General features: G+C 49.5%; 1 protein-coding gene across 1 annotated transcript; it reads left to right on the forward strand.

Moving 5' to 3' along the window:
* The first annotated feature begins 1,043 nt into the window (after positions 1–1,043).
* On the forward strand, positions 1,044–13,660 carry bmerb1 (bMERB domain containing 1). Its single transcript, XM_088613311.1, has 6 exons — positions 1,044–1,395; positions 6,651–6,777; positions 8,507–8,580; positions 9,954–10,068; positions 10,806–10,888; positions 11,562–13,660. The coding sequence occupies exons 1-6, from the start codon at positions 1,308–1,310 to the stop codon at positions 11,678–11,680; spliced, it is 606 nt and encodes a 201-aa protein (XP_088469437.1). The 5' UTR covers positions 1,044–1,307; the 3' UTR covers positions 11,681–13,660.

A 13,660-nucleotide genomic window follows, 5' to 3' on the forward strand; every position in this document is an offset into this window, starting at 1 on the left:
GCATCGGTGTGGTGTAAATTAAGTTCACAAGGAGACTCGATCGAGTGAAATGTGGCGCAGCTGTAGGTCTGGAAACGATCAGTTCAGTGCAGACAGGCCGAGCAGGTTGTGCTCGCTGTGGTCAGTCTGTCCACGCGAAGGCTCTGCGTCCACTGCGCACCGGGGCTCAGGTCATGGAGAAAGGCAGGAGAGCAGCTGGCTGTGCTTTCTGTTCTCTTTAACCCCCCTGTGACAGGCTCTTCCCATCCCTCCTGCCTCCTGCGATCTGGGGGAAACGGCCCCCTTTTCCGATGGACTCTCGATGGGCTCGCCCTTCACGTGATGCACCCTTGCTCGGACAATTTTACAGGCACTGCACACGCCCCAAAAAAGAAAGCCCCTTCGGTTAGTTTTTAAGCATGATGTGAAAAAGAGCTCAGAAGGAGGTTTTCTCCTGCTGCGTGCTGCAATCACGTGGCCGCGTGTGTCCAGTAAGGCCTGTCGCTCAGGGACCAATGTGTTTCCCGTCCTGCTGACGTGGGACTGCCCGTCCTGGCAGTGCCCTCCCAGCTCCTCTCCGCCCGGCGCAGGTCAGCACAGCCCGCACCATCTGCGCTCCGACGTGCAGCGCGGCCTCTCTCTGCCCGGGCCCGCCGCAGCAGTGCCCCGCCGAGGCGCAGACCTCTCTCGGCACGGCGCAGCGACGGCCGGGCTCCAGCTGTCCTCTTGTCCTCCTCTCTTTGGACGGACTCGTGCGCAGGTGTGAACACGTGCACTCTTGTGTACTGCGGGAGGTAACCTAGGCACCCGAACCAGAGTGGGATCGATGAGACGAAAGCAGTGGTGCCCACTTCTGGCACCTGAGGCACACAGTTTGCTGCATTTCCTAGCAAATAATTACCCTCCCCCAAAAATCTAAATTGATTCAACATCTCACAAACGGCTTTCATCGACCAATCACTGAAGAAATGATTTCCGGGCCAGAAAGCTGACATCAGGCTCCCTTGCTGTACACAGCCCTCCCGGTGGTACCCACCACCTCCTCCTCCTCGCCTCCGGTCCGTAGTGCGCATGCTCGCTGCATCCTTCCCGGAGCGCACGTCAGCCGAGCTCCAGCCCGGCGGAGAATGGAGGCGCTGAGCACCGCGGAGCCGCGGCAGCCCGGAAGCGGGGGAAAGTGATAACAGTCAGAACACAAAGCCAGCAGCGAAATCCACACGCCGAGTCCACAGAGCGAGTGCGCCGGGGGAAGGAGGGAGGGGGAAGGCGAGGCAAACTGAAATCCGGGAGCCAGCAGAGCTTCTGCAGCAGCGGCGGCGGCGGCGGCGATGGATTTTAAAAAGGCGATCGCGGAGAAGGAGCGGACGCAGAGAAGCTACGGCGCTGTCCAAGACACGGAGTGGAAGGCGGACAGAGGTGTGTGTCTTTATTGTTCCAGCGCCGGGGCGGTGGGGGGGGGACAGGACAGGGGAGTGCCCGAGGGGTGTGAAGGATCTGTACGAACAGTCAAGCACATTTATCTCATGTCAATCAACGACGTTGCCTGCGAGGACGGAGAGAAGCCCTGCCTCTCGGATGGGTTTGTGTGTGCGGGCGGGCCACGGCCGGCTCGGCTGGCAGAGCTGTGGCCGGTCTGCCGGACCATCTCGGCAGCACCGCGTGTCCCGCTCCCGCTCCACTCAAGAGTAGTCCGGCAGCGCGGGTTTCCCCACGCTGAGCAGCGCTGTTCTCTCCCAGCTGCCCGCTGCCCGTCCTGCGCCTGGCTGTCGAAATTCTCGCCCTGTGCCGTGGAAGAGAGGCCACCCCCACCCGCTTATCGATCTATCAACTCCCTGGTATCAGTTGGTCGAGCAGCTCGTTCATCATATAAAGGACTGATAATTCCCGTCGCGAGTTCAGGGACTCAGTTGAAATAACAACCCCTCGGTTGGGTTAGTGATGGGTTATGGGTTTTTTTTCTTATTGGGTCACTGACACTCCTTAAACCAAACTGGTTTGTAGGTGCATAGAACGTCACATCGGGAGAGAGGCAGGAGCTTGGAAGGAGCAAATCCAGGTCGCCAGAAGGAAGGGACAGGCTTCCTGCTATTTATAGCGGGTTCTGGCGCTGCTCTGCCCCACTGTGCCGATGAGCCCTGCCAGGGCTTCGCTGGTTGATGTAATTGAACAGGGCACTTGCACCGGCTCCGCCCCACGGCGCAGCCTATGATTAATGAGAAGACACGGGCGCACAAGGAGCAGCCCAGCCCGGTTCTTTGATTACCTGTGGGTAAAAAGTCATGCGTCCCAGCTGAGGGGACAACACTGAGGGAGTAGTTTCACAGCATGGCTGCGGGAAAATGGGGTGACAGCCAAGAGATGGCACTGCGATACCACAGGCGTGCACCTGCAAGCACAGCGGTGCCTGGGCTGGTGCTGATCAGAGTCCCGTGGCGACTGTGATGAATCGTCCCTTAAACTCGCGCGCAGGGCCCGGCCGCATCACCTGCAGTCCTTCGGCTCGTACTGCACCGATCCAAGCCCCATTCTTGCGGACGCAAAAAAAGATCTTTTGCCGCTGATCTTATTGAGGGTGCCGTGTGCCCCTTTGCTGTCTTTTGCAGCAGCTGTAGCCCTCTGAGGTGGGCTTTCAGGGCTTAGGGCTTTATCAAAAGCCAAAACCTGCTGCTGCAGAGCATTTCAGTCCCTCGTGAGTCAGGAGCTCTCAGGAGCAAGGGTAGCAACACCTCTGAAAGTAGCATTGACCGATCAATGTTGTGGACTCTGCTCATCACCCCTTACCTTGTCACATTCCTACGTCCTTCGGCAGAAAGCAACTTAGTCCCATTAAGCATAAACTTCGCGATGTTAATGAACCTGACCCACCTGCGGCTGGAACGCGGCAGGAAACCGGGGCACTCCGAGAAAACCTTGGCTGAGTTCTGGAGGACATCAAACTCCACACAGAAGGTACCTGATAATGAATTTGAACCCAGGACCCCAGAGCTGTGAGGCAGCAATACTACCCCCTCCCCCCTTTTCTCCTGTCCTTTTCAAATGAGCCCCTTTCTTTCACCTGATATCACGCTCTCCACCAAATGGCACAAAGTGTCCCATAGAACGAGCACCAGATATGCCAGCTCGTGAGGCAGAAGAGCCGCTGTGTTTCAGCTGTGGGACAGTCCCCTCTGCACCCTCCTGATGTAATCATCCCTGCACAATGTGGAATTTACATGCCTCGAAAACAGAAAAGGTAGTTGCGATCTATACTGGATTTCAAGTGGTTGCAAATAATTTGCTCCATGAAGGACAGTTCCATTACACCACTCGTCATGTCTGCTATTCTTAGCACACCTTCGTCCAAGATAATGCCGCTCAAACAGCTTACTTCATCACCCTTAGAACTAGTATGACTATTTAATAGACTATTAGGGTGTTTCGCCTTGTACCACAGCAGCCTGGAGAAGCTGCTGCAGGGCATCCATAATTCAGGAAGGATTCAGGCACTCTGGGGAAGAGAGCCACAGCTGTTTGAGTGTGTTTAACTGCTGCCAGTTGTGTGCATGCCTGAAGCACTGCCCTCCACTAATACCTGCAGGATTTGTCCTGTGCAAGTTTTTATGGGAGTTGGTATTTCTTTTTGTTTGCAGGTTTGATGGGCTGCCATAAAAAAAAAAAAGATTATGAGGCCATTTGGGAACTGGGTGCTGATCACTCCCATCATTCCCAGAGGGTCAGTGCTGGACGTGCACTGCACCATTGTCCCCCAGCACTTATCATGAAACGTAATCTCAGCCCCAGTGGTTGCTTTATAAAGATTGCACTGTGACAATGGCAGGTCGTGGAGCTGCTGCTGAAATGGACTTCTTTTTGTGCCTTTGGGTGGTCTTCCTATGGCATGTAATACACCTGTCCTTTTCCCAGAGCACATTTATCCAGTACTCATTCCTCGAATAGTGGGAGAACTAAGGTGCAGAGGAGACTAAGGGAAAGACAGCAAGTAAGCACAGCGAAGTCCCACTGGGAACCTGCAACAAACTGCCAGGAGAGCCCGGTATCACAGGAGACAGGGGTCTGATTCATAGTAAGGAACCAGATGACATTCTCAAGTAATAAGGTTCCTTATTAGACCCAGTATCTTTCCTTGCTGTCCCTCCCCACCCACCCTGTCTGAAAAGTGCGAGATCCAGTTTATCCTGCACATTTCCTTCCACATTGCTAAATGCAACACTTCCCTGTTGGTGAGCAGGAAAGGAATTATTTCGATGCCACGGGGCATCTCAGAGCCAGCATTAACTACAACGGGCTCCCTTCTTCTGAGCCGTTACAGTGCGGAGAAGCGGCGCAGCGCCGAGGAAGCATATGGGTCTGAGAATCTTTGCGCTCAGGGCTTTTGGACTGCTGTGGGTTCAGAGCGTATACACCTGCATGCTCAAAATATCTAAAACCTCACTAGGTTCTTTATTTCTCAAGCGTAGCCTGCCTGACCTGACCAGCGTGAAAGTTGGTGCCCACTGATCTGTCCACCCCAGCCAAGATCTAGTGCCCACAAACTCAGTATGCGGTGACACAAGAGCTTCGTGTGGTTACTGGCATCATTGCTCAGCAGACACAAGAGAGGCTCGCTTTATACAGAGCACTTAATAACTGAATGTAGATTAAATAACAGCGCATCAGGGGAAATCTTGATTTACTGACTTCCATTACAGCACGTTAAGTTACAGGAATAAAAGTGCATTGTTTTCATCATATGCCACTGTCATAACCGCATTACACATTTTAAGATTATAAATGGGATACGCCACGAGCCTGCGCCTGTTATTTGTGTTATCATATGCACAAATCCCCCACTCTCCACATTGCTGAAGCGCGCCAGCATCTTTTCTCGCGCTCCTTGGATCTGTGTCCTAAGTGCTGGCCAACTGGCAGCTGAAATAAGCAAACGAGGAGGAAGAGATTTGCATACAAGATGCGACAGCCAGCAAATTTCAACACCTCCCCCTGCTCAGCTCGGGAGGCTGAAAACGAATCCACCAGAGACACGCGAATTAAACATCGGAGAAACGTTTCTGAAAAAAACAGCTCCACGACACCTGCACGCCTCGGTGCTTTTCAGCAGAGAAGTGAAGCCTTAGACACTACATTGACAGTTGACAACATGGATAAACACACATGTAACTGTACGTACAAGGAGGCTTTGCTTCTTTTGAGAGTCACCATGTTAGTGCAGCAGGGCGCTCGTCCCGAACTCACGTGTGTTGCAGCAGCTATGCCATAGAAGGGCGAAGCAGCCCTGTTCTGTGGAAATCAGTAACAGCCATGCCTGGGCTGTAGAGGTCAGGGCGGCAAGTCCTGATCGTTTGCTTGGTGAAATATTAATGAAGTCCAGAAGCAGGCAGATCTATTTACACTGCATTAAAGGCAGGCTGGGTATGGGCAGGGCAGCACACTCTTTTGGAGAGATGGTTTGAGATTGTATAGTCGGCACTGCATCACTTGTAGTGTAGAGAGCATGCTCAATAGGATAGCATCATGATGCCGGGCTTCAGTAAGCTCACTTGGTCAATCAGTGTGCCGGGCCGCAGTGTGCTCCCTGGGTCAGAGTCAGGGTGCCGGGCTGCAGTGTGATCACTGGGTCAGAGTCAGGGTGCCGGGCTGCAGTGTGATCACTGGGTCAGAGTCAGGGTGCCGGGCTGCAGTGTGATCACTGGGTCAGAGTCAGGGTGCCGGGCTGCAGTGTGCTCCCTGGGTCAGAGTCAGGGTGCCGGGCTGCAACAAGGAGCAGAAATGAGCTACAGGTCCTTGCAAAAGAACAATGAAAGAATATCTTTGTTTTTATGCGTTTCAGCTCCTTTAACTGTAGCCAGCAGGCCACAGTGCAGCTGTGGCCTTCTGACCACTAGAACCCTTTCATGGTCTGGCACATCACTAGAGCCTGCTGGTCCCTCTTCCCTCAGAAGTAAACACTAGTCTGCATTGCTTCAGATTTGCTCATTAGGAAGGCCGCGCTCAAAGGACTGACGAATAATTTATGTTTCTCCAAGGCACTGCTGACTTTCTTTCCCTGTAAGTGTTTTTATAAACCAACAGAACAAGGTCTTATAAATTAGGCATCCCAGGAGTGTTCCGATAGCGCTGTGGGGGGGAAAGGAGAGTCTAGAACACAGGCCTGCTTCGGGGGACAAAAACAGGAGACTAATTTCATATGTACTTCTGGTGGTTGTGATAAAGCCAGCAGCAATGTAAAGTAATTCGTATTGATGTCCAAGGCTCATTAGTAGCGCAGCCCTCTGAGTAATTGGGCTGTTATTCAGCAGCAATGTGCAACAGAGTCTCCTTTCCTAGAAATTCAACCAGAGCAGGCATTACGAGTCAAGGCTGGGCAGGTAAAACCACTGGAAGGAGAAGAAACGGCCCATGGGCCAGACCATCCCACAGTAGTGTGAGCTGTTGGGAAATCAACACGTTATCAATGCATGAAAGAGCAGAGAGGAGAGGCTAAATAAAGACAGAGTGACTGGAGACAGTCAATGATGCAGTCAAATAAAAGTAAAGCATCTCTCTGTATCCAGAGGAGAGCTGGCAGTTTCACCTGTCTAAGAGTGCGATGTCTCTGTAAACGCGCACCTGGCCGATCGATGTGGTTACAGAGAGGCGCCGAGCAGTATCCCGTTCTCTCCCTCTCCACACAGTGCCCCAGCCGGACGTGGTGTCCATGGCGGAGAGCTCCATGGCCCCAGACGAGATCGAGGTGGAGATGGCCCGGATCCAGCGGCTCCGGGAGGTTCTCGTCCGGCGGGAGTCCGAGCTGCGGTTCATGTGAGCGCTCGTCTCTGTCGCGCCCTCCGACAAACGGCGGTTTAGCGGAAGCGTCACGAGCACGTCGTAGTCCTGTCTTTCGCCCGTCGCGTCTGCGGCCTCTCTGAAGCGGGCGAGCTGGGTCACTGCGTGTGCGTGTGCGTAGAGGGCGCAGGTGGAAGGAATCTGCGCGCGCGCGCTGCTCTGACAGCCATGACAGGAGATGGAGCCCTGACAGCAGCACGATTGCGATCGCTCGCTCGCTCTCTTGCTGGATGCCTTTGAGAATTCAGATGAAGCCAAGACAAGCAGAGGAAAATGAAACCTCCCTCCCAACACGTCCAACCCCTGTGGCTGTCAGGGAGGAGAAAGAGACGAACACGGATGCACGGTAGTTCTTGAACACAGAGCAGGAATAAAGAGTGTGTGTGTTGGCTGGGAGCATTCCGGCTAGTGCAATGGAGTTGTCCTTCACACTGGAAACGAAGCCCCAGACACACAGAAACTCGGACAGAGCCTTGTCCGGCCTCTCAGAGCTATTGCAATGACCAGACCGAGAAACGTGGAGCTGGTAGTCACTCTTCTCAGCATCTTATTTCACGGCTTGTCCCTTACGGCCTCCCTCTTTTTCCGTCTCTCTCTCTCTCGTGAGATTTCCCATAGCAGGAGAAGGCCACAGAAAACCAGAGCCGCTGCCTTGTAACGGGCTGTGATTTCTCAGAGGAAAAACGGCAGTGCCCCCCCCACCCGTCTCAAAGAGCAATTGTTTTACTGATAAACACCTTGAGAAGCCCTCCTAAAAGTGCAGCTTTCTAGGCACTTTTTATAGCAGATCTTGTCATGCGGGATTGTTTTTCTCCTGTGGAAGCCGATGACGAGGAAAGACGCTGGGGCTGGGGTGGGGGGATGGAAAAGGAGAGGAGAGCGAGTGGTGAGACTCAGGAGATGAGTCATCGGCCCCTGATTTATCACAGCGAAATTAAATTCCCAGCATGCTGGCAATCCGGCAGAGCCAGAACTGACAGCTCCTGTGCGGAAGGTACAGAGGAGCCAAAGGGAAATGAGATCGGGATCTGGGGAAGAGCGGGACTCTCGGCAATAACCACCTTCTCCTTTTAAAGGGCTGGGGGAGTTGCGTGGCTCTGGTATTTTAATTCCTCATCTGTCGGCTCAAAAGGATATATAGCACATCTTCCACGGGGCGTCACCAAAGGATGTTGAGAAAAGAAACCTCTCAGAGAAAGCAAACGGCAGCAGTTCATGGCCCTTCTTTCACACCTTCGACACTGGCTTGTGTGGGAGAGGTTGGTGGCTGATAGGGCGTGCACCAGTCTATTTTAATGGGACTGGGCCTCTTTTTTTCAGTTTAACAGGATTGTGGGGGGGTACACGGAGTGCCTTTTTTGTTACATTTTATGCATTGAAATACATTTTCCCAGCCCTGTAATCTATTGGTTCCCCCGGTATGCAAGATCTCCGTGTAGCAAACTCTGCAATTATCACGCCAGTGGTTTACCATGAATGATCACGACGAAATGGTTTGTACCAGCTTGTTATAGTCGCACAGGTACGGTCAGATATCTTAGCAAGCAAAAGCAAGTCACTTTTCTTGTCCGTCACAGACAACACTATTTCTATCAGTACAGTAGTTCAGACACCAGCCACTCATCATGGAGCAAAGCTGGAGCCTGCCTGCTGTCCAGCCTCCTGCCTACTGAGCCTGGTGTTGTTTTCTCCTCTCTCGGTGCAGGATGGACGACATCCAGCTGTGCAAAGACATCATGAGCCTCAAGCAGGAGCTGAGGCAGATCGCGGCCGTGCCAGGTAAGAGCGCAGGCACGTGGGTCCTTCACGTGTGGCCATTTTCAAGCAGTTTAGGGCCTTGAAAACGATGGGCTGATTTTCAGAACATGAATTCCCTGTTGCGATGTGACCCCCTTGTCACAGAGCAGTTCGAGGCGGTCTCCACCATGGAGGGCTTGCTCTGTAAAACGAAACTGATTGATGGACTGACTGATTTGTTCTAAGGAGACAGTGGCAACAATGAAGGAGCACAGTCAACCCCTACTGTTAAACAGGGTCTTGTTTCCACTAGTTGCAACATTACGGAGATTAGCCTGGGGTCACTACAGAGCACCCACAGTGACCTTAAACACACACATGGACATACTGTTGCTTTGGTATGTTAACTTTTTAAAAAAACAAACAAACTGATTTATCGAGTTAATGTTTTAACTGTATTCTGGGCACAGAAACGTGCCAAAAGATGGTCTTTTCAGGAATCAGGATCGAGATAGCAGCAGAGCATTCACTGTCATGGCTACAGTAACCAGCAATCCAGCTGCACACTGTGTCTGCAGCACTCCAGTGCTCCACAAGCCCAGATTAATTGTCGTATTTGCTTGCAAAAAAAAAACCAACAAAACACTGACTGCAAATCACTGTCCCTTGGGTTTTTATTGCTTTATAGGGAAAATGCTGAATTTGCTTTTTTGGTAATCCATCTGATCGCTCATGTTTTCTAATGCAGCTCCTTGAACTCTCTCATCCCCCTCCGCCTTCAGCACGTAATGGAGGAGATGCAAAACTAAAACAGTGACTCGATCGGTGAAGATACAATAAAAAAAAAACAAAGGCCCAGTTCTTTTTTCCCACCACCCCAAATAAAAACAAGAGATTTTTCCCTATGGAAAATGTTCACTTTCCTAATGAAAATTAAAGCTGATAAAATGCTTTAGGCTTAGCGTTTAAAGAATTTTCACGTTTTTTTATACAATGAGCAAATAAATATTGCTATGTTCAGTGGGAATTCACAAGGCCAGAAGTGCTGCTCAGCAAACTCTAGTGAAGATCTAGTAGCCATTACACCCCCTCCCCACTTAAACACAGCCATGCACAATGCTGCTTTTCCCCAGTGCAATATCCCGAGCCTGCATGACAGAGCTCGATGGAGACAGATTATATAGATCACACAGCAGGTATTCAAACAATGGCAAAAACACTTTTAAACAAAGAACCCATAGCAACTCTTTTTGCAAAGGTATTTTAAAGAAATTTCCTCTCCTTTCATTCCCCGAACTGACCAAACCAAATCTGCAGGGTGGGGGTCTTGTGGGGGGGGGATTAAGGATAAAGTTGGGGTGCAGGCTGGCACCCCAGCACAGCCACTAGCCCCACTGCACACTTTGTCCTTCCAGATAAGGAGAAGACCAAGAGGCACAGACAGAAGGAGGAGGAATTGATCCTGAAAATCCACAGGCTGGTGCAGAAAAGGGATTACCTGGTGGATGACGCAGAGGTGGAGAGATTGAGGTAGTTAAACTCGGGAGACTGCTGGGGGGGGGGACGGACGAGGAGTTTATTTACTGCAGTTCTCAGGTAAAAAAAAGTATAGAAAAGGTTAAGGAAGTGTTCTTTTTCCCTTCATACCTTCCTGGCTCTAAGGGAATTGCAGGTTTATGTTGATAATGATTTAATCAATATTGTAATATTTTTCTTTGGATATAATCACAGAGCTCTTTAACCTTGGGCTTGGAGAGCCCATCTCTTCTGGGTTTGTGTTCCAGCAGAGCTCTGAATATCTTAATAGGATCAATATTTGTTTTTTTTTATTCGAGGAGATAACCTGCTCTCCAGATTCCTGCTCATTGATCATTGAAAGACTGATTGCAAAACCCACAGGGCTTTGATTTTCCAGGAGAAACGCTGCAGATCTCGGATGTAATGGCATTCTAAAGGAAACCAGGCTCAACAGCAGCCATTTCAGAAAGAATTAGTTAAAGAAGCAAAAGACATCCTTGGGATCATATTGTTGCGAGCGAAAGGCGGACACTCATGTTTTTATTTTGTGGACAGGTGGGGCTGACTCATAAGATATGTGCTCCTGGTTTGCTCACAGGGGTATGCGAGGCCCGGATTAGCCCCAGGTACAAAGCCAGCTGCAGCTCTGTGCGGAGTCAGGCAGGGTGGTTTGGAGGAATGGGGGAATGGCTGTGATAATCGATCGGTTTCCCGGGGTCAATGCTAACCAGACGCCACTCTGCACACAGGGAGCGGGAGGAAGACAAGGAGATGGACGACTTCCTACGGCTGAAACTCATACCCCTGGAGAAACTGACAAAAGTAACAGAGGGTGAGTACCGAGCTGCAGTTCTTCTCTCGACTATTCAAATAATCCTTACTACCAATTCAAATAGCGCTTTTTACCCTAATGGATGAGGAAGACTCTCCTATGCAAGGAGCCACACATCCACGGGTCAGGGAGAAAGATGAGAAACTGCTTCAGCAGTTGAATTAAGCAGGAACTTTATAAAGAACATATTGAAGCACAGGTTGGAATTTAGCTGGAAGACTGGGATATACACGCCTGCTCTTAAGAACAGTACCATGGGATCTTGAACAATAAGGACCACGTGGTCAGGACCTTAGTTTAAGGTCTCACCCGAAGCACAGAACCTCCTATAGCACAGTGCTCCCAGTCACCATATTTGGGAATTGGTTGGGAAATTCTGTTGCAGGCTCACCTGCTAGTTACAGCTCCAGACGTGCTCAGCTTCCGAGATCAGGCTACCAGGAGGGAACCAGCTGCCAACGTAAAGGACTAATTATATTCAAAACGGTCGCATGTTCCCAAAGGTAAAAGCAAGCCGACTCGTCAAGGAGGGGTTTGTGAACTCTGCTCCCGTCATCTGCCCTCTGGCATTTTAAAAAGGTTACATGATCTCCTCGGAAGAAAAGGGCACATGGATGCACTGTATTGCTTTGGAAGTTCCGCTCACCAGCTCTTCCCTTCCCCTGTCTTGTAGGTCCACCCAAGCAGAAGAGAGCTGCCCCCGAGCCACCCCCTGACAAGCCCTCCATCGCCAAGGCTGGGGTAGCCATGATCAAAGACTGCTGTGGAGCCACCCAGTGTTCCATCATGTAACCATGACGACCCCCAAGACCACAGTACCAAGGTGCAGGTCTAGGACACCTGATGTCTGAACACCCCTAACTCCTCAGCTCCCCCTGCAGTCCCTCCCACCCAGGGCAACTCTTACCCACAGGACAGAGAACACCAGTAATAACCCAGCTCTCCCCAGAAAGGTTAAACTGAAAATTCCCCTTCTGACGGAGGAATTACTATATGCAGTGTAAATTACAACCCAAAGCAGAAGCTGGCTCATTAAGTCATCAAATAAGTAAGGGTTGGTTGCATTTCTTTAAAAAAAAAAAAGACAAAAACCCTCCCGAAGCATTGTTGTCAAATTAGCAGTGTGCCCCTGTAACAGACCAGTGGAGAGGAGAACGTAACATGCACTCTAGCCCTACTGTATATATAAAACCTCACAGGAGCACTATGGCGCAGATTAGAACAACGTCTGCAACACAGCAGGCCTGCAGAAACAGTCATGACTGCAGCTGTAATTTGAACCTGGATTAGTTCTTAATAGTGTAAATACATACGTCATAAAAAGTCATGATCCGCTAAAGAGGATAAACTCGCATTTCAGTTAGACGAAGCAGGATGTTCTGCAAGCCTGAAAATGAGAAAAGTAACACTGGGGGACTGCAGGTACATCACCGCTCACAAAGCCTGCAACTGTACTGAGACGAGGAGAGGGTACCTGTACAATTTCACTACAATCAAGGTATTTTCTACGGGCTTTTAGACAGCTTACAAATAATTCCTACACAGCACACAAGCTAAGATTTCCAACTAGATGCTGTTTATCTCAGTGTTCTAGCAGGAAACAGATGCATCTCTGAAGCATACATTTATAAAAAGACAACTTGATGGACCTCTCTCTACTGTGGAAAGGAGGGATAGGAGTTCATATCTCTAAACCCCCATAGAGGCAGGGTAGGCACAATTCCAAAATTAAATAGGACACAGAACAGTTTTCAGCATTTCCCCCCACTGTTTCAACTTGCCTGAAAAAAAATGTAAGGTTTGCGTCTTTAGCACTCAAAAACCTGCAACAACAGGCTCTTTTTTTATAGGACGTACTGGCAGCTTTTCTCGAATGCTTGCTGCTATGTTTAATGTCAAATAAGTCTTGAACTGTGCAACCCTAGCTGCAAACAATAGCTGTTCATGTCAGAAGGTAGCTACTGACACGGTCCTCCAATTTTACGTCACACAATCGAAAAATGTCTATCTTAAACTGGCATAATCTATATAGAAATGGAATAATTACCCTAGGGAATGATTTCGAAAATGGAAGCACACAATTTAAAATCTCTACATTAAAACCATTGATACAGAACCCCAGGGCTACTAAAGGGAACTGAAACAAAACTCTGATCCACAAAGAAAGAAAAACACTCACTTGAGAAAAGAGCAATAGCTAATACCAGCACCTCAACTTTCTCTTGTTGAAATGTTAGAATTAGAACTAACTTTTCAAACTGCCCAGTTCAATAGCTTCAGTCTGGCACAAGACTAACACAAAAGCCGTAAGCGTTGTTTAAAATAGTTATCAGTTTGCTTCGAAGAAGTTTTACCATTATACCGTTGTAAAAGAATGAACCAAAAGGCATTTTAGGTTTACAATGTTCTGATCTCTGTAAAGTCTCCAGTCTCCGAAACCGGTCACCAGCTTTTTTATGATGTCGACTTTTCATCAGTGGAAAATGAAGTTGCTTTTGGGGGGGGAAAAAAGTGTGATTTAAAATATCTTTAAAAAACTTCCATTCTTAGTTCCAAAGTACTCACTTTCTTTGACCTGTATGACATTTCCCAAAAAGGGGAAAATCCCAATAAGTTGAATCTTCACAGCACTGTAGATTACCAAAACCATTTAAGTGTCTGTATGTTTAAATAGAGGTATCGTAAACAGTACAACTGTTAATTATAAAGTGTAGCAATAGCACCTGCAAAAATGTAAAGTAAATATATTATTAAACATTACAGGACACGAGA

This window comes from Lepisosteus platostomus, chromosome 19 (assembly GCF_059453375.1).
Source record: "Lepisosteus platostomus isolate fLepPlt1 chromosome 19, fLepPlt1.hap1, whole genome shotgun sequence".
NCBI classification, from domain to species: domain Eukaryota; kingdom Metazoa; phylum Chordata; class Actinopteri; order Semionotiformes; family Lepisosteidae; genus Lepisosteus; species Lepisosteus platostomus.